General features: G+C 37.8%; 1 protein-coding gene across 1 annotated transcript in view; it reads right to left on the bottom strand.

Moving 5' to 3' along the window:
* Positions 1-20,959, bottom strand: part of Sel1l (SEL1L adaptor subunit of SYVN1 ubiquitin ligase) — a 49,367-nt gene extending 28,408 nt beyond the window's left edge. Inside the window, exons 1-5 of the mRNA XM_003472335.5 lie at positions 20,788-20,959; positions 15,352-15,389; positions 14,395-14,623; positions 2,255-2,422; positions 739-844 (exon numbers count right to left, since the gene is read on the bottom strand). Of these exons, the coding sequence (XP_003472383.1) occupies positions 739-844; positions 2,255-2,422; positions 14,395-14,623; positions 15,352-15,389; positions 20,788-20,857 (611 nt within the window). The 5' untranslated portion in view covers positions 20,858-20,959. The remainder of the gene's footprint in view (positions 1-738; positions 845-2,254; positions 2,423-14,394; positions 14,624-15,351; positions 15,390-20,787) is intronic.
* Positions 20,960-24,816: the final 3,857 nt, after the last annotated feature.

Raw genomic sequence — 24,816 nt, 5'->3', positions numbered from 1 at the left:
TAGCAGTGTTTTGGTACTGCCTTTACAAGTTTTTTCAAGATCTATCAAAATGCTGTTTAAATAATGTCCTTATTTTAAGTAAGAAACTTGCTGATATTATTTTTACAATATAATTCAGCTTAGTTACACATGTAGAAATCTAAGGTGCCAGTTCTCCGGGTTATTCCAGTACCGGGGAATACTCTAATTACACTAGTGGTAACCCTAAAAACATCTAAAGCTTTGCAGTAAGAGGACTGTAATATGATGAACTCCAGTACGTAATCTGATAACTACTCTAATTTCTTTTTAATTCTTTGCACAGAATGTATCAAAAGTAGGCTGAAACAAACAGGCCCAAAATGTTAGAATATGATCACTTGTTTTATAATCTTTCCATGTGAAAATTCTTAAATTCCAGTTGAAAATTTAAAAGCAAAACTAAAAACTACACTTAATGATAATTTCTTTTGTTAAAACCAAGAATATATATGTATTCTTGGTTCTTAATAACTATGAGAATTTTAGTAAATTACTTTTACTTTTCTTACTGATCATTTTGATCAATATCTATCATCTTTTTATGCTAACAAGTTACAGTAAGTTAAAAGTAATGCTGCTAATTATACTACGTTTTCCTGAAGTGGACTTAAGAAATCTGTGTACCTGGCAGCAGTTTTTAAAAAAGGAAGTTCTTGGCTATTTATTTTAGTAAAAGACTTGTCTAGGGGCCAGAATGGAGTTGACAGCGGTACCTACTCTCTTATCTGGCTTTTCTTGTTGCTTCCGTTGAGGATTTTCATTCCAGTCTGATACAGCATTTCTGCTTCCTGCATCTGCCGTCTCTTAGCAGCCTCTTCTTCAGCTAAAAAATACGTCGCATACATTTAAATGGATTGTAAGTCTACACTGATTATTTATCAAACATCAGGATTTATTTTTTTAGAAAGTCACATAAACACTATGAACGATATACCATTATTTCCAAATGACTCTAAAAATAGCTTAAATGTGGCCTTTACTGATACAAGCTGAGACTTTCAAAACATATAAAATTTATTGAAATTACTTTCTTTTTTCTTTTAGTGCTGAGGACTCAACCTAGGACCTTAAACATAGTAGGCTAGTACTCCACTGCTAAGCTACATCTCCAGCCCTGAAATTACTTTCTTTTAAAGAAAACACTATCAACTCCTTTTGGAGGGTACTTTTTCTAATATTTTTAGATAATTCAACTAAAATTTGGGATTATACATTCAGGTTAGTTAAAATAAGAAAAGAAAAATATTAGTAAACAGTGTTCAGAAAAATACTGTTGTAATCAAAAAATATTTTAGCTCTGAAATGTGTATTTTATAAGGAAAAAGTAATTACATAATAAAAATTAAAGATGAGGTGGTGGTACATGCTTATAATCCCAGCACCTGGGAAACTGAGGCAGGAAGATCCCTGAGAGTGAGAGAATGGGCTACACAGTGAGTTCAAGGCCAGCCTGGACTATACAAAGAGACCTTCTCTCAAAACAGTTTTTTTCCCCCCTAAATATACGTAGACTTAGCATTTAAGTTCATTGATTTTCTCATACTAATTTCTCACATTCACTAATTAGAACTCTGAAAATCATAAACATTTTTAATGATTTTTCAAAATTATTTTGCTATAATGAGACATTTTAAATAGAAATACAAGACTCAACAAAATGCATGTATTTCATTAAGACCAGTATGTGTAGAAATAGAAGTGAATTCTTCCTGTAGTATAGAAAAATCTAAACTTCTCAGTCATACTGGCCTACTTACATTCAAAGTTTCCCTGGAAACACAGTTGGCCTGTAGAATTGTGCCTCTTTATTTATATTGACATTTACACTTAGCATAGTTGATTATACTACATTTGTCAAATGTTACATTAGAACAGCATATCTCATTCAAAGTATTTTACAAAGGTATTTTTCTTTTAATTACTATTAACTTTTATCATAAGAGTCTGTTTTCTGTATTGCTAAATATGTTTTATTAACTATTCTAGCAGCTTGCCTGAAGGGTTTACGAATCACCTGCGCAAAACCTTTTAAGTAAGACAAGAGTGTGCTAAGCTGTCTGGCAGCCTGAAAGTAACTGTACTTCCTTCCAGCCTCCCGTTTATTCTTTACAGCTATAAGCACATCAACGTGGCTATGTCTGACCAAGGTGGAAAAGCACGGACAGAGAACGGCCTTCACAGGAAGGCCTCACACACAAGCCACATGCGCGTGCGTCTAGTGCACAAGGCTTACTTTCACAGAAGCCCCACTTCTCATCAGTTTTGTAGTCGTAGGTTGTAGCACACCACAGTCTGCCGTCTTCCCTCCCATCGGAAGTACATTCATCATATTCCTTGTCCAGGAAAAGAAAAGGGAAGTGGCAGGGCTCCCCATGCGCTGTGCCTTCAATGGCAGTCAAGACTGGAAAGACAAGAAATAAAAATGTAAACACCACAACTCCTCTGGCATCCAGGGATTCACTGCAGTCAATTTCAGCTGTTAGAATCTACAGGAAAGGGTGGGGATTTAGCTCAGTGGCATAGGTGCCTGTCTTGCAAGTGCATGGTCATATGTTTGATCCCTGGGACAAGAAAAAAAAAAAATCCACAGGCAAAAATAAAATGATATACGCTCTGTCATGGGGGACATAAAAGGGCTGGTCCTCATTTTGATTAGGGAGGACTTAAGGTTAAACTAACAGGATGACTACTCAGATCTATTATCAGGCTTAGACATTTGAAATTGTAGAGATAGCCAGGGGTTTAGCTCAGTGGCTTACGTGCCTGCCCTGCAAGCACGGCAGTGAATTCAATCCCCGGTTTTAAAAAAAAAAAGTAGAGATACAATTTTAGAAAGTTAAAACTCCTGCTTAACCAATGAACAAAAAATAAAGCAAAATACATTGTACATCGGAATCAATTCCATTGCTCAGTGTAAACACCCCCCGCTCCCCGCCCAGTACGTAAAGCAACTTCTTGAGTAAGATGAAGTTATTCTGGCAAAATGCTAGTCCTAGGCAGAGCTAAGGACTCACAAGGTCCTCTGTGGTCCCACAGTATTTTATGACAGTACTTACCATACAAATACTAAAGTGATTTTTTTTTTTTAAAACCATACTCCAAGGGACTTTAAATTTTTTAGAGTGCCTGTCTATCAGGTAATAAGGGTTCAAAAGATAACAGTGGGTATTATTGTTAGTGGCACATGTACTCTGAAAGGCTATAAAGTATCTTTTCGTTCTCAGTGTTAAAAAAAACGGTTTTCAGTAAATTATGAAAAAAAAAATGAATTTCAAATGGCCTACCACCACGTAGATGTCATTTATCACGGTAGTAATCAATGAACAGAGGTAAGGTACTTCTTCACCTTTAATATACCCATGTTTTGAAGAAATTATCTTTCATGAAATATACAAAGTAACTATTAGCAATAACCTCTGAGGAGTATTAAAGACTTTGAAAAAGGCAGCCCTATGCATTGCTGCTTGATCCAAATTTGCTTTGGAAAGTACAGAATTTCAGCTCCTAAACCTGATTAACACATGAAGTTTGCAGTGATAGCTTAAGAGAATATTAAATTTTTCGATGATAAAAGAAATGTCTCAAAAGCAAGTAGCTTATTATTGAAATCCTAGTTCATCAAAAAGTACACTGTAATACAAAATAATTATCTTTTCATATGATAGAATAGTACACCAGAAAAAAAACCTGGACAGAACCAAAAGGATTTTGGCAATGGAAGGTTTTAATCTCCTGCAGATTCAGTACTAACTTAAGCAGGAAGAATCCCTGGATGCACCCACTTCACCAATTCAGTCAAAACTGAAATCTGTCAAAATAATGTCTTTATCAGCGAGTTACTAGAAAAGAAATTTTGCATCTCTCAATTATCTTCTCCAAGCCTTCATCATCCTGTAATGAGCTGATTAATATAATATGCAGTATCTATTATCTGATTATTATAATATGCAGTATCTATAATATGCAGTATCTATTTAATGTGTGTGAAGATGGGGACAACTATTTGGAAGAAACTAGAGACAATTAGATAAACAGTGAAGATCTCCAGTGGACTTGGTTTGAAATCTGTATTTCTTTAAATTGTTTCTTTTTGAACTGTTTTGTTCTGTTTTGATATGTTCAATCTTACCCTCTTCAAGATAAAAAACAAGTGTGTAGGACTGATAAACATATTTACTAAGTTTTTGTTAGATCATTGAACAGAACTGTTGGCAGTGTCACTATTTGAATGTCACTTTACATACTTTAGTTTTGTAACCTGAAAAACTATTTCTAAGATGACAATATGTAACTTATCAACTGGTGATTTCTTACCATTTATTTTTCTGTAATTCTGTATTATTACTACCCTTTTTTTTTTATCTCCATGTATCTTTTTTGTTTCCTTCTCTTTAAATAATAATAATAAAAAAGAATTTTAATTATCCTCTCCAAGTAAAATCACAATCTGGAAATTGTTACTACATTTTTAAACTTCTTTAAAATATTTAAAAGTTACTGACTGGGACTTTCTAGCTTCAGGTCATTTATCTGAGGTAGAAATTCTTCAAAATAGTGTTAATTTCATTATTAATTTTTTTCCATGGAGACCTGCAACAATTTCAGAAGTACCTTTTAAAAATCTCTATAAGATGGCATTTATTTTATTTTTTTGGTACTAGAGATTGAACTCACAATCTCAAGCTTGTCAGGCAGGCACTTGTACCACTGAGCTAAACCTTTGGCCTGATAGTACCAATTTTATTTTATTTATTTATTTATTTTTTTTTGTCTTTTTCCTTTTTATCGGTACCAGGGATCGAACCCACAACTGCCTGCTTGCAAGGCAGGTGCTTATGCTGCTGAGCTAAATCCCTAGCCCCGATAGTACCAATTTTAAAAATAAGGTAACTTCTCTTTTGGTATAACAAAGTTGACTGAGTATGCAATTTTAATTAATGATAACCAGTAATCAAACATGACACTTAAAATGAAAGGGAAAAATGTGTCATTAAGTTAAGTATGCAACTTCATGTAAAACTTCACATTTTTTAGATAAGGAATCACAGTTTAGTTCTATAATAATGACATCATAATCTATTTACATGTCAAAGTATACCTTATGGTACATGAAAATTTACAATAATAATGAATAGACCTCTGTGTATTTAGTAGAAATGTGCTCTTGCAAAGTAGATTAAAATTATTTAAGAAAGCTAGAAAAAATAAAAAATAATAACAAAGAACCTCCACCTGAAAATAGAGCTGTCAAGTGTAGAGGTAAATGTGCATTTTCATATTGCTAGCAGCAGTGTAAATTAGTATGACTTCTCAAAGAGACATTTAGCACTATGTATTTCAAAACGTACATAACAAAAAACAAGTGATTCTTAATATCAATATTTGTGCAAAAAATTCTTAGAATTTAAAATTCTAATTCTAAGATTCTAGAATCTTAAACATTTTTTTTTTCTTTTTGAGTCATAGTCTTGCTATGTAGTTTAGGCTGGCCATGGGTTCACTATGTAATCCAGACTAGCCTCCAATTTGCAGCAATTCTATCCGGAAGACACAGAGGAAGCAGCATTTGAGAGTCAAAAGCATGTTTAGAGACAGGAACAAATCCTGGTGAGGTTTCACGAAGATGACAATGAAGAGTGGACCACGTAGCTAGCAGTTAGAATGCGACAGATGGAGAAAACGCTTAACTTGGCTTCAGCAATCACTTGTCCTAATCCTATTATTTAAGAACTGAGAAAACCAAAGTCTTTCCAATATTTTAAATTCTAAGAGTCTCTGTTCCTAGCTTTTGTGCAAGGCTGGGGACCTGATTTCCAATACGGCCTTCAAAACAATGTCAGCAAATCCATATTCAGAAACAAAGAACAAATAAATGAAAATAATATAAATGGTTAAAAGAAATTTATTGTTGTCCGGGAACATGCCACAGTAACTTTTTTTGGGAAAAATACCATGTTACGTAATTTTCTACAAGTGGACTGCTTTTACCAAAAGTTGAGAAGTGATAAATACAGCTGAGGAACTACATCTGTGACTAAAGGCATTTCGTTTACAGATTAAAATCTTTTTATCAGGAAAAAAGAGATATCACAAGAAGAATGAGCAAAATGTAAGAGAGTTCACGTAAAGTTCAGCTTTCTCTGAGAAGTAATTAATCATTTAAAAGTAGAAACAAAAGAAAATACTGGTCTATAGGTCCAATACAAAGTGACAATGTTTATGACAATCAGGTGACACTGTCAAAAACCACAGAGTTACCACAAGAGTGCAACCTACCGAGGAAAACTGCTCTCTACTGAAGTTTCTGAACATGATGGCTTTAAAGGAAGCTCTTTTGCACTTTAGAGGATGGTGGGGTGGGTACGGTACTTCTCTACAGGGATGGGGCCCTGAAAGAGTTTTCTTGCACAAATAATTTCTTGTAGAACCAAAGAAAAAGCAGTATCAACAATGGCAAACCAAAACCCAAACCAGCTTTCCACTAAAGTCAGAAGCAGCTGCAGCTGCTGCCTAGGCTTTCTTTCCTGCTCCACCTTCTGTTTATTCTGCTCACCAGGTGGGGGCCCTCTTTCCCTGCCGCCCACAGGAGTAAGGGAGAAGAGGGACACCGGGCTGCTAATCAATCTGCTTCCTTTGGAACCTGACTTCGGAAGTTTAAACTTAATTTCTTTTGTGTTATTTGTGACAGATCAAGATGCTGATTATTCTATTTAATTTTTATTTTTCTTTTTAAAACAATATGGATGTCTTTATTGCACAAGATAATTCAAACAATAGGAAAACATACAAAATTAAGGAAGAGCCATGGTCACTGTAACCCAACACCTCAAATTCTGCCTCCAGAGGTAATGCTTGTTAGCAGAAAAGAAGGTTTGGACCTTTTTCCTTTCATTTGCAAACATGACCCCCATCACCCAGTTGATCTATATGATTAATTCTGTGTATCAATCTGGCCGTGCCAAAGTGTCCAAAGTGGTCATCATTCTGCATGTTTCTGGAAGGTGATTTTTAGATACGATTAACACTTATATTTGTGAACTTTAAGCAAAGCAAATTACTCTTCATAAGGTAGGTGGATCTCGTCTAATCATTTAAAGTCCTAAACAGAGCAAACACCCTGAACAAGAAGATATTCTGCTAAACAGAGTGCCTTTGTTTCTGTTTCTCAAGACAGCTCTAACACAGTATACGTGAATTATTTTGCAATGTCACTTTCATTTAACACATCACTGACATAGGCTGAGAGGGCATGATGGCAGCATTCCAGTAGCACCTTCTGGGCAGCTTCTACTCTTCCTCAGTAGGTACTTCTGATTAGGACAGCCACCTCTGGGTTTGTGGGACAGACACTGAGTATGAAGCTGCTCTACTGAGGAGGTGAAACAGGAAAGAGCGAGCTGAAGCTACTGCAGACAGGGCCTGAACTGCCTATGCACAGAGGCCTAGCTGTGTCAGCCAAAGAAACTTTGATTTCTGCCTCTGCTTCATGGACTTTGTTATTTGCAACCAAATGTGCTCCTCTGCAAATGACTGTAAGTATTGTGTAACAGGGAACACAAGATTGTAAATCATCCTATGGCCATTCATTCACTCATTTTCAACAAGTGTTAACTGAGATGGTATGAAAAAAGGCAACTCATCAAGCCTTTTATTCTTTGAAAGGCCTTATAAACTAGGGTCTTGGTGAGTGTTAAGAAACGAGCTTTTGGGAGTTCCCGGCATGCTAACTTATAAAGGTGACTTGCTTTCCCTAAACTACTCATATAAAAATGTAACTCATGTTTAACACTTGCTTTCCTTCTGGGAGTACAATTTTGGTACACGCTAAGCAGAACGGTTACATGATTTGGCCCCCAGTTAAGCCACCAGGCACTGTCTCCAATAAGCTTCCCTGGTGGGCAGCTTCTCACATGTGTTATCACTCTTGGCTGCTGGGGGAAGAGTATTTCCTGTGTGACTGCCCTGGTAGAGGACCCTTGTTTGGAAGCTTGTGCCTTGCTTCTTCCAGACTTTGCCCCAAGGATCTTTACATTCTACTGAATTTGCACTGTATACTTTCACTGCAATAAATCACAGCCAAGTCTTGTAATTTCTTCTGGCAAATTATCACACCTTTAGATGGTCTTAGGTATCCCTGATACAGGCGGCATCAGAAGTGAAGTTTGGACTCTCATTCACTGACATGAGGAAAAGCACTATTTTGTAAGAGGAAGGACAAGGGACAGGGCAGGGATGTTTTTAGGGTTATGGAGTTACCATATCGGCTGACCTGTTGTCTGTTATGAGAGGTAAAAGCAGAACTGAAGAATGAAGTATCCAGCGCCAGGAGAGCAGGCTTGCTGGGTTCCCTGGCTGCCTTCAGGCACACTGGCTAAAGTGACAGGGAAACAGCAGCCCAGGTGGTATGTGAGGTCTTTGATTTCTGTTTTCTCCTCCAATGGGTCCTAAAATTCCCCAGGGGATGCCAAAAATGTTTTTTGCACTGCTCTTTCCTCCAAGTTAGGGAGAAAAGTTGAATCAGTTCCAAGGCTGGAGGAAAAATTTATAGAATTATTAAAAAAAAGGTGGGAGGACGTTAACCGTCCACAGCCTTTCTCAGCCTGGCAGCCTCTGCTGCTGCTCCAGCCGCCTCCTTGCCTCCTGCACTGCATTCCGGTCTCGATCTCCCCTGGCAGCCCTGATGGTAACAGAGCACGTGCTGAATTTACTGCTGTGATTTACTTACTGCCGGGGGGGGGGGGGGAGAGTTCTGTATTTTGTGGCTACTACATCTGAGTATCTGAAAAAACTAATACAAAATGTTAAGTCCTTTTGATTTTATAAATGCTAGAGAAACTGTCATGATTCAGGGAAGCTGCTAAAAAAAGAAATGTGCTAGTGGGACACTACCAGGAGGCAGGTGGAACTTGAACCAAGAAGGGCGCTGTAGTTGATGACTTTAGCTACGGAAGACGTAGATTTTCTTGTATTGGAGCCTTGGGAAAAAGGGAGACAATCAGGAAAACAGGTGATCTATAGATGGAGACATGTTTTTGGAGTTTTAAAAAACTGATTTTAGTTTTGCTAATGAATTCTTGTGAGAGTTGAGGTCCTTAAAGGACAATGATTTTCCAACTTGAGCCCATTTTTGAGTGGGGGTCAAGAAAGACTCTAAGACAAGAAGAACTTACAAAGACCTTTCTCAGTACTTAGACTTTCTGGCCTCGTATTTTATTTCTGTTGCTGCTGAAGAAAGCCTTTTGCTTTTTTGAATCCTGAGCATAATTCCTGGATCTGAGTCTAAGCTAGAACGCAATACTGCTGAAAGGGACATTAACATTAAATAAAAGCCTGCTGAGGATGCTCACCAAGACCAGACAGACATGTTCAGACAACCTTGTTAACAGAGCAGTCTTTTTTTTAATGGAACCCATGCTTAACTGATGGCCCTGCAATGTAACTTCAACTATTTAAACTCTCTCCGCAATTTGTGATGTCACCTAACCCTCCAATCATAACGTACTGTATCTGCCTTTGTACTGCATGCTTGTGCTGCCTATAAAACACCCAAAACCCAGCCAGGCAGGGCCGACACTTTGGGAGAGATCCCAGTCAAGCCCAATGGTGTGATAAAGTGCCTCCCACACCTCTTGGGTGATATTTCTTCCTGTGCTTAGTCCATTTTCCGTAACTGTACAGCTTTCAGTCTCAGTGTGACCTGTGCTGAGCTGAACGAACACCCCAGTTCAAAGAACAGAACTGTTACTCTGCAGTCTCACACATGTGGGACAACTCTGCCTGGAGCCCTCGACAGTGAAAGCAGCGACTGCATGCTGTTCTGTGGTAGGCCACCTGAAATCCAGCTGCTGACTGGCAGACTATTTCTGACAGTGACTAAACTTGTGATTATGCACTGCCAAACGCTGCAGATTGGCCGAAGGCACATCTCAGGGGCTGTGATCCTCTGCCTACTTGAGACAGACTGACCTGGTTCCCTCTGGAGTTGACCCTTATATTTGCTCCTTCAATTTGTTGCTGTTGCAATAATGGACTGACAACCCAACTTGGCTTTTCTTAGGATCCATGAACCTCAGTGAAATCTGGTTACGACTTGCTTTCCCTAGAAAGGGACTGGTCTCTTCTAGGCTGCTCACTGGATAAACGATCAAGGTGAAATGGGTTGCAGGATATGCAAATGCTATTTTGAAAGCTTCTGAAAATCGAGGGTTTTGTTTTGATCGATTTCTCAATATGATGTCTTTCTGGTGGAGTTATATACAAATGCTTTTCTTGAAGATGTTCTGCCCCTTTTGTCAATGATACCCCTCCCCATCAGATAAGGGGATGATCAAAAAATGTGAAGTTGTAAGTTTGGAATGGAAACACTGATTTTTGTGACACATGAAAAGAAACTGAAGCTTCTGCATGTGGGGAAGAGGAAGCAGAGAGGGCCTCAGTGATCTTTGTTTTTCAAAACTGTTTTTGGAAGCTTCCTAAAAGAAACCTCTGAGTAAGCCTTTGCAAGCTGCTGAGAATGGCTGAATTCACATTGCTGACTGTGTGATCACCTGACAGGGCTAACTATGCCCGGGCACGAAGTGGCCCAGCCCCTCCACTTTCCACGCAGAAACCTGGGGAGGTTAAAACTCATGAGGTACATGTACAGGGCACGGACAGCAAACAGTCCCTCTGAAGCCAAGAACTAGACTAAATTATTTGGACTAGAAAGGAAAGAAAACGCTGCTCATGGCAGGAGGCCACACGTCCCAGCTAATGCAAGTCCTCTTCCTTTTCAGAACTACTGTGTGCTTTCTGGAATGGTACTCTCATGACACTGTCTCAGTCTTGGAAGGTTTGCGAGTCAGTCTCAACTTCGTGACCACAGGGATGTTACACCTGAATTCACACTTTGGGCAGAATACTTAAGGAGAAAGCCACGTGGCTTTCTAAGATAGATCTATTATGATTAAGAGGATTTGCTTTAACTGCACTAAGTACAGGACTGCTATAGGGTCCAACTGAAACCAATATGGCGGTTTGGCCTCATTACTCTTGGGTCTTGTTGATAATGCCTTGGTCAATGATAAAGGGGAGACTGTGTGGTGAAGAGTTAACACAGCAAGCCTAAATTTCTGTCCCGGAAAAGGCCAGCCTGCAAGACTGCCCTTTGCTGGCATCTGTGAAATTACATTTCTGCTGATTTCCCACAGTCCTGATAACAGTGGTTCACGAAACAACTGGTTTATGCTGAACACCTGCTTTCCTTCTCAGAGACAGCAATTTGGGTAGTGTCAGGCAGAGGGTGCCAACTTAACCGGCCACCACTAAAATTCCCAAGTATGGATCTCTGGTAAGCTTTTCTGGAGAAGACTGTGACGTGTATTGCTGTAAACTGTTGCTTTGGAAAATAAACATGTCCTTTCTGAGTCCCCATGAGAGGACCCTTGGAATCTTATATCTGGTTCCAGACTTCATCCCTGACACCCTTTCCTTTAGTGATTTTGCTTCGTATTCTTTTACTGTAATAAATCATAGTTATGAATGCAACCACATACTGAGTCCTCTGAGTCTTCCCAGCAAATGACTGAAACTGAGACTGTGGTCCTGGTTGGGGATCTCTAACACAGTTTGGAATAAGTACAAAATATTCAACAAAAAGAAAGAAGGAAAGTATGGATGAAGTCATGAAAATAGAGTGGCAGAAGGTGAGGGTGGAGAGAGACAGGGCCTGATCACATAAGGCCTTGTCAGGAAAGGTAAAACGTTTGGATTCTCATGAAGCCACAGAAGGCTTCTAAGCAGAAGGGAGGAAGAGTTAGGCCTTGTTGCAGCTGAAAAGAATGAAAAAGACTAAAAATGGAGAGGCCAAACGGGAAGTTCTCAGGTTTAGGAAATTCTTCAGTTACCTTTGAGTTCTTTAGAAAAGAGCTTCAGGCAATAAATACAGGCGAAATGGTAGAGTTGCAAAGTCACCACTTTGCAAACATAAAGGATCTAGAAGATAAACATCAACAGTTCCCCAAACTGCTAGGCACTAGGTCAATGACCAACTCTGGAATGATTGAATTGCGCTGACATCACCTGATTTCACTGAAAAAAATGTTAATGTCACTAAAAGTGGGACAATCAGATACTATATGCCTCCTAGTGTATATGCAACAAGAAGGATACAACAACATCTAGGAAGTAATTCTCAATTAAAAGATAGGACCAAATTTCCCCCACGCTTTTAGAGCTAACTTCCCATTTATAGAGGATACAGCAAATAGTGGAGTAAACGAAAAAGACCACAATTAGCTAGACTTAAAACGTGGGAAGATGTACAGTCAAAAGATCACTATTTTCTTCACAAATAAAATGACACTTAAAAGGGCAGGAAAACTACTGTAGATTAAGAGAAACTGAAGATCATAGCTTGGATACTGAATTAAATAAATCATTATTAAAAAAATACCTGGGACAGGTGGGAAAACTGGACAGCTTGGGTATTAAGTGATAAGAGAATAAAAGCTAATTTTTTATGATTCTGTTGAAAAATTCTGGTCAAAGAACATGCAGAATGTGCTTTAAAATGAGAGGAAAAAAGGATAAAATTCTGTGGAGCAGTAAACATGAAACAAAAACAGCAGAATGCTGACAGCTGCTAAAGTTGGGTGGTTGAGATATCTTCTACTACTATGAGTGTTTAAAAATCCTCATTAAAAAATAAAAATGAATGGATTAAACTAAAAGACTTAGAAATATTTTTAAATAGTTAATGCACAGTGGGCCAAGGTATACGACAGTCTCAAAGAAAGTAAACAGAATTATTTTTCTGGAGAATGATGCAATAATATGTACCAAATGTTTTTCAAAAATTTACATTCATTCCAGAAAACTTAGGAAGTCTACGAAAATTTTCAAAGATGTACATGAAGCTACATTTAATACTTGCCAGGAAAACACTATAAACAGTCCATGACTAAGTTATGGCAAATTGACACAACTTTTTTACAGCCATTAACCACTAAACTGTAAAAGGAAAATAACATAGTAAATTGTTAAGTGCAAAACGTAGGAGGTAAAATAGTATATATGTCTGTTTTGGCCCAATTCAGGTTTCTTTTTTTTTCTTCCCTTTTTTCTTTTCATATAGTATTAAGGATTGATCTAGGGCCTTTGTACTTAACTACATTCCCAGACAGATGTACATATACATATAAATATACACACACACACATCTATGCATACATACAGTTTTGTTTTTTGAGAAGTCCCGCTATATAGTTCAGGCTGGCTCTGAACTCCCTCTGTGGACTCAGGCTGCCTCAAATATAAGCCAATCTTCCTGCCTCAGCCTCCTGAGTGCTGGGATTACAAGTGCGTGCCATTCCCACCTGGCTGTCAGGTGTATATTTTTAATTTGAGACAGGGTTTCGCTAAGTCACTAAACTGGTTTGGCAGAGCTTGAATGTACAATCCTCTTGCATCAGTCTCCTGGAGTCCTGGGATTATGGGTGTACACCTAGTGCCTAACCAAAACTAGTTTTCTTCAAATTAGTCATATATCTAGCAAAAAGCTTGTAAGAGTATTCTTCATGATGCTATAGTTATTATTTTTAGTTGATGAGATTAAATTACTTTTAATTTTTTTAAAGATGGTTTTTCTATGCACAAGTATGGTACACTTGCTGTAAAAACTTTGAAGATGTAAACATTAGAGTCTGGATCAATTTCTGTGTTGTCAGTAATGAAACTGAAAGCAGCCACAGTGATACCTCTGAAGTAATAAACTGAAGGGCAGCAGGGCAGCAGGAAAAGGAAGAACAGATACACTAACACGTCTCTAAAAGGGTAGCCCTTTGGTACACTATTGTGACAAAGACCAACTTCCAAATTTAAGAGAATGTCAAGAAGGTGAAAGTTACAAAAGGATTGAAGTTTGTATGTTTGCATGTTTCAAATGGAAACGAATAAAACAAGTAAACCAAATTACAGTGATGATTAAACAAGTTATTGTGGTAAAAATCCTAATGTAATTCTGAAAACATCCAAAGGCACGTTAGGAAATTCCTTCTGTGCTTCTATTTTGGGGGCCACACTGACAAATTTTTTAAAACAATTTCTTGGAAAAAAACTGATATACTGGTATCCAAAAAGAAATGTGAGACCTATGTACAATCTTATCTAATTTGTATCTATCCATCTCATTCATATAATGTGGGTCAAATTTGAGGTAAATATTAAAATATAGGAAAACCCATACAACTACATTTTATACAAATACATGTAGTTAATAATCAGTAAGGTCGGTCTTCTTCAACACATTCAGGAGTCTTCTTTTATACTCACTAATTCTCAAATTTTAGTATTCTCCTCCTACATCAGGGAAAAGAAAAGAAAACGTCCACATACCTGGTTTCCGTACTTTCTTTGGTTCTTCATAATCCTTTTCTGAATCTGGAGATTCTAGAAAGCTGATTTCTTCAGTGGCACCTTCCCCTTCCTGGCTCTTGAAGCTGTCTTTCTCTTCGTGAATGGGTGATTCCAGTTCTGATTCTTCTGAATCAACAAATATCTGACCAGCAACTACTTTGCCCGTGATGGTGTGGTCCTTTACTGATTCATCTGGTGGCAAAGAACTCTGAGAATATAATGTATTTTTAGTTATCAACAACACCAAGATTCCTTCCAATCCAATTTGACCATTCCTTTTACTAAGCCAAATGTCTCCTTCCGCTCCTTGAAAAGCTGTACTTCCTCATCTCTATAGGATTTAGCTCATGTAACCCACATCTTTATCACCTGTTGAACTCTCTTTGAATTTCAACTCAGATGTTACTTTCACCAGAAGTCTTTCTTAATCCTCAGTGTCTGGGTTAGTTTCTCCCTCTACGTGATGCAAGCCATATGATAACTCTGTTATTATGTCTTGTCTTTATCTATATTCCTGCTAATCTAGAGATTATAGCTTGTAACTAAGCAATCTCCTGGCACAATCAGCCTTATTCATTCAACCAGTAGGTGCATTATACTTATCCTTAGAATTCTTTTTGAAAATTTATGTAACAGAAACAAATGGCAGTCTTCAAAAGTTGGAGACTGAACTCAGGCCCTCACTGAATGAGCCAACATTCCCAATGGGAATACTTGCCATTTTCTCTTATAGGTCAGTGATTTGTTTTTATTTTACCCCAGAAGAATCAGAACTAATACTGATAACCATTTTTTTAAAAAATTAATTGTTACTCAAAAGATGCAGATTTCATACCCTAAGGTTATGAAATAATATTCCTAATATTCTAATAATCTAATATTCTTTGCTTTTAAATTGGGTAGCAAATACCATCCACTGCAAATTTTAATACATACCTTGGAATCTGAAGATTCTTCCTGGTTGTCTTCTTCATCTGCAAAGAAATTTTAAGATTGTTTAGTCATCTTTTTATTGGGAAATTACAAATGTTATTAAAAGAAGGTATCTGATATGCACAACAACAAATAAGATACTAAGCCTAGGATAACTTAAAAATTGGTTGTATTCAGCAACTATTTACACAAAAGATTATGTGGAAAAAAATGAGTTCAGGTGGTAAAATTTCTCCAGATAGGAAGACCAATTACCCCTACTCCCTACTAAAGACATTTGGATTTCAGCCAACTTTTCTGTATACACTTAGTCTATTACTGACAATGAGTTACTAAGTTCATAAAAATAAACTTTTAATTTCATATTTCTGCTTCTATCTATTCTGTTCTTTTGGTCAGGATCTAGAGTGACATTAGTTAATCTTATAGCTAATTAGCATTTTACTATGTAATACTACTATTAATTAATATAATATAGTAACTATTACTATTTGTCAGCTGACTTACCAGGCAACTATACTTAGGATTTGTATCCTACTTTACTAAAGAGATAACCAGATATAGGTAAAGAGTAGCATCATACTATCATGTTTTCACTCATATGAAGGCTATTTATTGAGAGATGAACAGTTCATGTTAAATGATGAATCTAGCTAGCTACTAATTATATCCTTCATCCAAATTCATACAGTTTGCTTTGGTTTTGTTACATTATGCAATTTTTCTTTTATTATCCTTTCCATATTTTCTGGCTATTACTACTATCCTGACTTTTTATTATTTTTTCTGCTCTTTATATAAACATACCCACCAACTCAATATCCAGTCACAAATGTTTGATCTTTGTATTCACTGCCAGCTTAAAAAAAAAAAAAAAAGCCAAACAAACTGAGATTATCTCCATGTTTCCTTCTTGCTCTTAAAATTACCTGAGTTTACACAGGAGCAAGTTTCAATTCTGCCTGCTCTGTCAACTCTATCAACCAGTAGATAAAATGCTGTAAGACTTTTTCATTTTTACTGGAAAAGGTAGCATTGTCTTGCTTTGCACAGGTATGGTTATATACTAAATAATATACTATTATTTAGAACTTGGAGCTATTTACAATAAAAGTATGTTTTGGAATTTGTTATTACAGTATTAAACCAAGAAATACAATCAACTCATGCACAAAATATGCTCAGATTCCACAAAATTGTTTGATATCTGAGAAAAATCTATCAGTGAAGTTTTGCCATATATGAAGGAGGTGTCAATTTAAGGAAAATTTAAGTTAAAGCTACTGCTCATATTCACATACTTTTAGACTACCTTCAAAGCATGTTTTTTTTTTTTTTTTTTTTTGGTATGAGAAGAATAGTTCATGTGTTGGCCCCATAGTAACTGTAATATATAAGTAATGTTGTCAATAGTATTCATCCTGTCCAGTAATGTCTGCACAAATATTACCCAAAACTCAAGTTCTAATAGATGGTTCAAGTTCCTTTTTCAGAAAATTTTGGACAAAGGAAAAATTCATCTCATTATGCAGCAAAGTTGTTCACATATAGCTCACTAATCATAATTTTCACTAGCTAATACAGCAAGAGCAGACTCTTAACTGTGCAGCTGTATGTGACAGATCCCCAAACACTGAACTTTGGAGTAGCTGAGCCTCTAGTCACTAATCACTAAATCTAGTATTTCAACACCTGGTAGCTAACAGGAAAATAACACAGAAAATATATAAATTTAAAGACATCATATTTGCAACACTATAAGCTGTAAAGCACAGGAGAGGCAAATGTATTTCTGAACTCCAGGAAGCGTGATTTGTGACATCAGGATTATTTCATGTGAATTGCATCATGCTTTTTTTCTTTAACAAACTAGGAGTATGTACTAAGGTTACTGGTAAAACAAGCATTCTTTTTCAGTTACTAAACTGGGAAAACCTACTCCAGATGGCAGTCTTAAAGCACAAGCTTTTTTCTCTTTCAGACCGACATGCACATTCACATAATACTTTTTAAAGGGTTGCTTATGACCAAAGCAGTTTAGACATGTAGTATTTTGGTAAAGATTAGAGACACTGAAGTTATACATAAAGAAAAAGTAAACAGTAGTGCTTTCATCAGAACACAGACATTGAGCAACAAGAATGCAAAGGGATTCACTACAGACTTCTCACTCATCGGTATCACACCTAATATATAATTATCCATACTACTTTATTAACTGTACAGTTTCCTTGAAAAACATCAATTTCTATTTGTATTACAGCAGGTGACAAAACCACAACACACTAGGGACCTTTTTTCAAGGACAAAGAGTTATGACAAGTGCATTTTTACCACCTGTCATTTAAATTACACAGACTGATTCACTTTCAAACACACTATGTCAATAGTTTGATGAAAAGGGACGAGATATCCTGCCTTGTGTACTGCCATTCTGTTTAGGATCTATGCAGGCCCTATGGCAGTACTGAAGTTAAGTTACTCAAATCTGAGGCCTGGGGAGCGGAGTTTGAGACCTGGCTTCCCCACAGATTAATTCAAACACTTGTAGTTCAATATTGAAAACTTGCTCAGCCTTCATTTTCTCAGTCTGTCAAAAAGGAATAACGCCATCTGTGCTGCTGGTTCCCAATGATATAAGGAACAACTTAAACGGTGAAGTTACAATCCTCTGCAGGCTAAAAACTACTCTCTGAATTTACATTATTAGTGTAACTATTACCTGAAATGCCTGGTAATGGGTCTTATTAAATAGCAGAATACTGTTTAGCACAAAGGAAAACAAATAAACTCTTTACTTCTTTCTGCCCAAAGCAATAAAGCTCTTACTGGTCTCATTTAGGTGTAGAGAATGGACCCAGGGTTCCTGCAGGTGTAGTGCATGCTCTGCCACTGAGTTATATCCTCAACCCTAAGAAAGCATATATTTTAAAGTGAGAAAAATTACTGCCTTTTCATTATTAAAAAAAGAGAAATATCTTTTTAATCTCCTTGAAACTTACAGAGGATAAAAACATTTCTAATGTAACTGTCCCACTTACAGACCTTGCTGATATACAGGGTATTGGATAACAGCTACTCACAGCAACAGGATCAGTACCTTCTTTGTTGGTTAAACATATTCTACCCAGTTACAAATGCAACTTGCCCTGGGTAACCATTAACATTGACACAAAAAATTACCACAAAAATTTGATTTTTACATAGAAGCAAAGCTTTAAATTTTTCAAATGAGACTGGGATCCTGTGTAAATAAGAACTGTACTGAATGAAAAACTCAACTGAAAAACATAAGCATTTAATTTATAGAACTTTATATCACTTGTGAACTTCAGGTAACTTTAGTATAGTTGTCAGAGGACTGGTTTTAGGATTCTCTACCCTCCATCCCCAGGCTGCCAAACCTGGTGGATGCCAGTTTCTGCTATACAATTGAGTAGTTTACATATAACCTAATTACTTGTAATACCTAATACAATATAATGCTATGAAAGTAGCTGTTATTTGTACTGCTTAGGAAATAACAAGAAAAAAACATAATCAGCACAAACTATTTTTTCCTCTGAGTATTTTCTATCGTCAGATGGTTGAATCCACTTGTATGACTTACAAAATAGAAAGACCAACTGACCTTCATTATCTTTCAGCATGCAAATCTATCTTCTTTTAGCTCTGGCTAAGTTTTTGCACTTACTAGGGAAATGCTTCGGGATACCTTTCACCATGATACAAATCAGAGCAAATATTTCCTGAACGTGGTCTTCTTCTTATAACAACACACCAACAAGATTTAACTTAGGCATGAACAGCTTTGTATTATAACATCCTGACAAACCTAACTGTAGATCTTCAAGAATCATCTGTTTACATGGAGTTTTAAGTTTATGAAATCATCAAAGGAAGACGTACGAAAATTTGTAGACTTAAACTCTACAACTGAATTCCAATGAAATATGTTGGCAGTTCAATATGTTCTTAGTTATTGTAGCTTTCAAACTTTAATGTGAAGAACGACTTACAGACCTTGTTCATATACAGATACCTGACCTACTCTGGACCTAAAACTGAGTTTTTAACAAACTCTTTAAGAAGAATTCTGTGGCAGGTGGGACATTCTCTCCCCCTCCCCCATTCACCAGCGAATTAACCCACTACAGTCAGCAGCTTCATTTCACACTTCTTCTGATCAATTGTCAAAAGTGCTTCAAGAGTTATATACTAAACAGTCTCTAAAGATTTGGTTATAAACACAAAATTATCACTACAAAGGGAGTGAAATGGACCTCACTGCGTGATGTTGGCAGTAATTAGCACATGCTTCTTGCTTTCCAAATGCTATCTCCAACCACATTGCAAACAGAAATTTGGTTTAGGCCTCTTAATTTAGAAGCAGGATGACGTTATGGCATTGATTTACAACTAGGACAGATAATTTGGGAATTGAAATAACCATCTGGGAAATTTTCTGTTGAAAGAAAGTGACATTTATACTCTGCCTTGTTCCCCAAAATTTAAAGCTACAGAACAGCTGTCTTGTTAACTGAAGCTGATTAAAATTTCAAAGCTTTACTGTACTGTTTATTCACTGCTAGCATTTCAAAGCTTTACTGTACTGTTTATTCACTGCTAGCAATACTAAGTATTTTTAAAATTAACACTTCGAACAGAAGTTTTCTGATGTAAGCAAACCAAAACATAAAAAAATTTTAGAAACAGTAAAAAGTAGCTAGTCAAAAAATGAATTCAAAAGCATATAATTTTTTGTATCTACATAAAAAGGCGAACGCTTGTTATTTACTTTGTAAGAACCAAGTAGTCTTTCTCGTAAGTCTTAAAGCCACTGTCAACACACACGGGCAAGTCAGAAACTGTGTGAAAGAGATCACTTCTCTTTCAAGAAGTTTTTAAAACGGGAGACGTCTTTGTTTCTAAACAGACAATTAAGTCAAGGAGCAGCTCAGGTGTTAAGCAAACCCACGGAGCCACTTATCTTAGCCTCGATGGGACCTGCTCTGCCTACAGTGACAGCTTCAGATGTGCTGATTACAAACCCCAAACCCAGAGCTTCACAACTGAAGCAGCACACAATTTGTACGAGGGTCGAGGAAGCACGAGTCGGAGTCAAGGGTCGTGGCAGGTCTAAGTCAGCTGGTGGGGTGAAGCCCACGTAGTCCATAGCTCGTCCCCAAGAAGTCGCGTAAAGTTTGGAACGTGGGAGAGAGGTGTGGACGGGGGTGGGCTGTCCCTTCTCCCCCTCCCCCTCCAGCTCACCAAACAGCCCCACTGATCCAGGACAGCAGAAGCCCAAGAAAAGGGCAAGTGACAGGCCAGAGCGCGGCGTGAAGGGCGAGCACAGCCCCAGCCCGGGTCGCCCCGTAGGCAGATGGAGGCCGGGGGGCGACGGCTCGGGGCCTTCGGCCCGTGGGGGCTGATACTGACCGGAGGACGCCGAGCCCGAGCTCAGTAGCACCGCACACAGCAATAGCGTCAGCCCGACCCGGACCTGCATCCTGTTCTCGCGGCCAGCTGCCACCCGCTGGAACTGTCTGTCGCAGCCGCCGCCGCCGCCTTACAGCCGCTCTTCCTGCTCCACTTTCCTCTCTCCGCCCCTTCCCAGGCCTCCCTGATTCAGAGAGCAGCCAATCCTCGCCCGCCGTCGTGGGCTCCTCGCCCAATCGTCGTGGTTGTCCCGCCCACTCCCTTGTCCCACCCCGATGTTGACAATGGGCCAATCATTGTGCGAGGTTCCCACACCCGCTTTTCCGGTTGGACCACGACCTCACCGACATGGCCCCTGATAATTGGTAGCGCCTGAATCAGAACCGCGATTCAAGGGCTGGGCGAAAGGAGTCTCACTAAGAACTACAATTCCCGCAATGCACTTCATATAATTCACTGTGCATTTGCTTTTGGGAATCGTAGTGCATGGTGAAGCAAGCTTTATAGTTGTAGGAGAGTGTAGATGAAGAGAATATAATCAACACCTGGACTACAAGTGAAAGCTGTGAACTCACAGGACATTTTTGTTTTGCTCTTGAGCCAAAATAAGTATCAAAGAGCAAATATTGTAAGCTTAAGAACTAGTAATATGTTCAGTATTTTTTCCTACTTGTTTTATTCAGCAAATTTGAATTGAATATAATGATGTAAGCACTAAGAAACTGCAAGGTTGCCTGAAATTTTCCAGTATTTTAACTTAGACTTAAAATATTTAGATATTTTAAAATAACTTCTCTGAAACAGTAATGTGCAACCAACTACTTGTGCAACCAACTACTTGTCCTTTGGCACTACTTGTCCTTTGTTCCCCATCAAAAACAAAAGGATTAAAAAAAATTGCATCCAGTCTCAATGATCTCACTGTTGGTGTTCATTTTTAATTAAAGTCATCAGATAGTAATTATCTGGAAAATGTGGCAACGGGTTTTAGAAAACCCTTTCAAACACTTGTCCTCATACTTCTTGCCTTGTCAATTGCACTATTGTCTTCTTCCTTGACCAGAGTTGGAAGGCTAGTGTGTGTTTGTAGAGGTACAGGTGACAGCCATGGCACTGGAGAAACAGAGATGCTTTCTGTGATAAGCACCAGTTCTGGCATATACCCGCAGGGCGACGAGGTAATGACTTCTTTCATCAAATTGTGTCATTCTGTTTTCCCTAGTGTACACCCACAATCAGCTGTTACATCTGGATCCCAGCCAAGCTTCCTTCAGGAAAGGCCCACCTTGTCTCTGTGGACTTGATGTTTTGACACCTTTGGCATTTGTCTTTCATTTTCTTTGAGAGACAGACTTTTTTTTTTAAAAAATAGGGCAAACACCTGACTGCTGTTTTTCATTTACATCACAGAAGATGAAAGAAAGATAATATCTTTGGTATGCGTGTCGAACCTAACAACCTTGTGCTTGCCAGACAGGCACTTATGCTGCTGAGCTAAATCCCCAGCAGAGATAATATCTTTAAAAAAGTTCTCTTTGGCACTATACCCACCTTAGCTGTTATCTCCATTTGTGCCATTAACAGTGTTTCCTCAAAGTTTCTCTAAATTTAAATCAGTAAGTAAAATCTTGTTTATTTCCCTTTCTTTTTAAGCTAATTAATCATCAGTTCCTATGAATTCAAACCATATAATTATTTCTTAAATTTTTCTTGTATTATTTACCATTTTACCCTCTTGCTTTGTAACCTTCATTTTTCCCTTCCTTGAATGATGCACCTGAATTCTACTAGTTCTATTCACTGATGCCATTCTTTCACTCTGACCTAAATTGCACACCATGGTCATATTAATTGGCCTTGAACACTCCTTTATAATGCTTACCCAAGAGTTTTCAGGGACCTTATATTCACAGGATAAATAATATTAGAACTTCCTCTACTTACGAAACAGAAATGCATGTTAGCAGTTCCCTTTCAGGCAAGAAGCAGTAATTATGGGATTAGTAAGATTGGAAGTACTCCACTTAGTTAAGGCTTAACTTCTTTCAACTTTGTCTTCTATAAGGGCCTGTGCTGGGTGATACCCAGACTGTATTCCACTTCTTTTTAGCTGCTTACAGATTTCCACAGTAGCACAATCTTGCTGCCCATGGTCTCCCCTGCCCTCTCCCAACCACTCTTACTCCTTTGCCACAGCCCTGGCATTCTTCCCAAGTTCACTTGAATTTCTTTTTGGCTAAGACTTCTCCAACTCCTCCTGTCCTCATTAATTTTTATTTCTTTGTATCTACGCGACATTTACAATCTTGCCTTTTAGACAGTTTGTACATTTAGCAAGGCGGGAAGCAGTGATATGATTCTATGATAGAGCACTGACATTGCTATCCATTAAGCCCTAGCTAATTATTGTTCACTGACAGATCTACCTTATTGCCTATTGTAATTTTCAAAAGAGACATTCGGGGAAAAAGCACTTTCTGCATTGCGGAGTGTTTACAGATATTTTTTATTGATTGCTTTTAAAGGATAGAAATCAGTTTTATTTCTTTAGTTAGAAACAGCTTACAACTGTTAGAGATTTTGTAATTAGCAGTAAGTGACTGATGTCCTCTGAGAATCCTCACCGGACCCTTGTTTCCTGGCTGACACTTCAAATCTCCAAAGCAGGTTCAAAATATGGTATAAGAACATCAGGTTTATTTGATTAGCCCGCTACGCCAAGTGATGTTTAACTAGAAAGAAAGATTGTGAATTCTCCATGGCCTTAGCTAGTCTGAGCATATACTCTTGAAAGTTCCTTGCCAACCCACCCAGTTAAGATTATGTACCCTGCAGGTACAAAATGTTACTGTTATTATTTATTAATCCGTAGCCTTTAATATTTGCTCAGCTGCATTGGCTCTATTACCTGTGTCCACAGCAGTGTTTTAGGTCATTCTCAAAGATTTGCAAATAGTGGAAAACCTGTTAGCTCTCCATTCCAGCACAGCATAGGCCCTGATGGAGGGAGGTAATGCTGCATTTTATGCAGATAACATTCATGTGACTTGGTTTCGTTGAGGTAAATCAAGCAAGCAACAAATGTTGAAGCCCTCCTGAAAGTTGAGCACATGAAGCCAGCCTGCTTAAGGCTTCCACTTAAGGTTGGTGAAAAAACTCCCAGAGACTTTTCCTGAGAACAGTGATTGTCACTAATTCAGGGTGGGGAGGGACCTATTTCTTTCCATTGCTGTTCTTAGGGATCTGTCTGAGTTGGTAATACATACAGGCTGCCAGCTTCTGTATCAAGGTATGGACCAGGGCAGGTTGAAGGTGAGAGAGGCAGGGTATTTCCCCCCTAGGGTTTAGGAAAGAGTGTATTGTTTGATATAGATAATGTGAATTAAAGTCATTTCTTTTTAATGCACAAATAAAATACAAATCCTTGCATTCTATATAGTGAGATATGAGGGTGTCTATTCACTTATAGTCTGAGTTTCTGGAGTAAATGGATAATGGCTTTACATCTCATTGTATCTCTCATAATTCACATCACTCAGGTTAGTGTACAGCAAACATACAATAAGTAATTAAAATAAATAACCTTTGGACAGCCATATTACATGCTATGATTACAATTAATGGTCATAAAGTTCAAAGTGTAGGTCACAGAATTCAGAGGAGAGTTTCCACTCAGCTAAAGTGGAAAGAAAGTGAGAGGAGGGAAGGAGAGGACCTCAGCCTGTTTACGAAGTTTCATCTTGAAAGGAAATTTACTTCTTTTTTCTGAACAGTGTTGAGTCATGGCAGATAAAGGGAGAGCCAGGATACTTTTATATTATGAGTAACTGGATGGGAATTTTGGGGGTACAATCTTTTTATAGATTTGCTAACTCTTAGTTCTGGAGAAAGACTTAGCTTAAAACTAAATTTTCGTAGTAATTTGCTTAGGCAAACTTTATAAGATGGAGGTAAATACCTTGGAGTTCCCATTAAATTTACAATACTTAACACTTGAGTAAGTAATTTAACTAGTGGACATCACATTAG

This window comes from Cavia porcellus, unplaced genomic scaffold (assembly GCF_034190915.1).
Source record: "Cavia porcellus strain 051 isolate PalLab524CR breed Dunkin Hartley unplaced genomic scaffold, mCavPor4.1 scaffold_31, whole genome shotgun sequence".
Taxonomy (NCBI): domain Eukaryota; kingdom Metazoa; phylum Chordata; class Mammalia; order Rodentia; family Caviidae; genus Cavia; species Cavia porcellus.
Note: the sequence above shows the minus strand (reverse complement) of the source record. Positions and strands in the feature narration are given on the sequence as shown.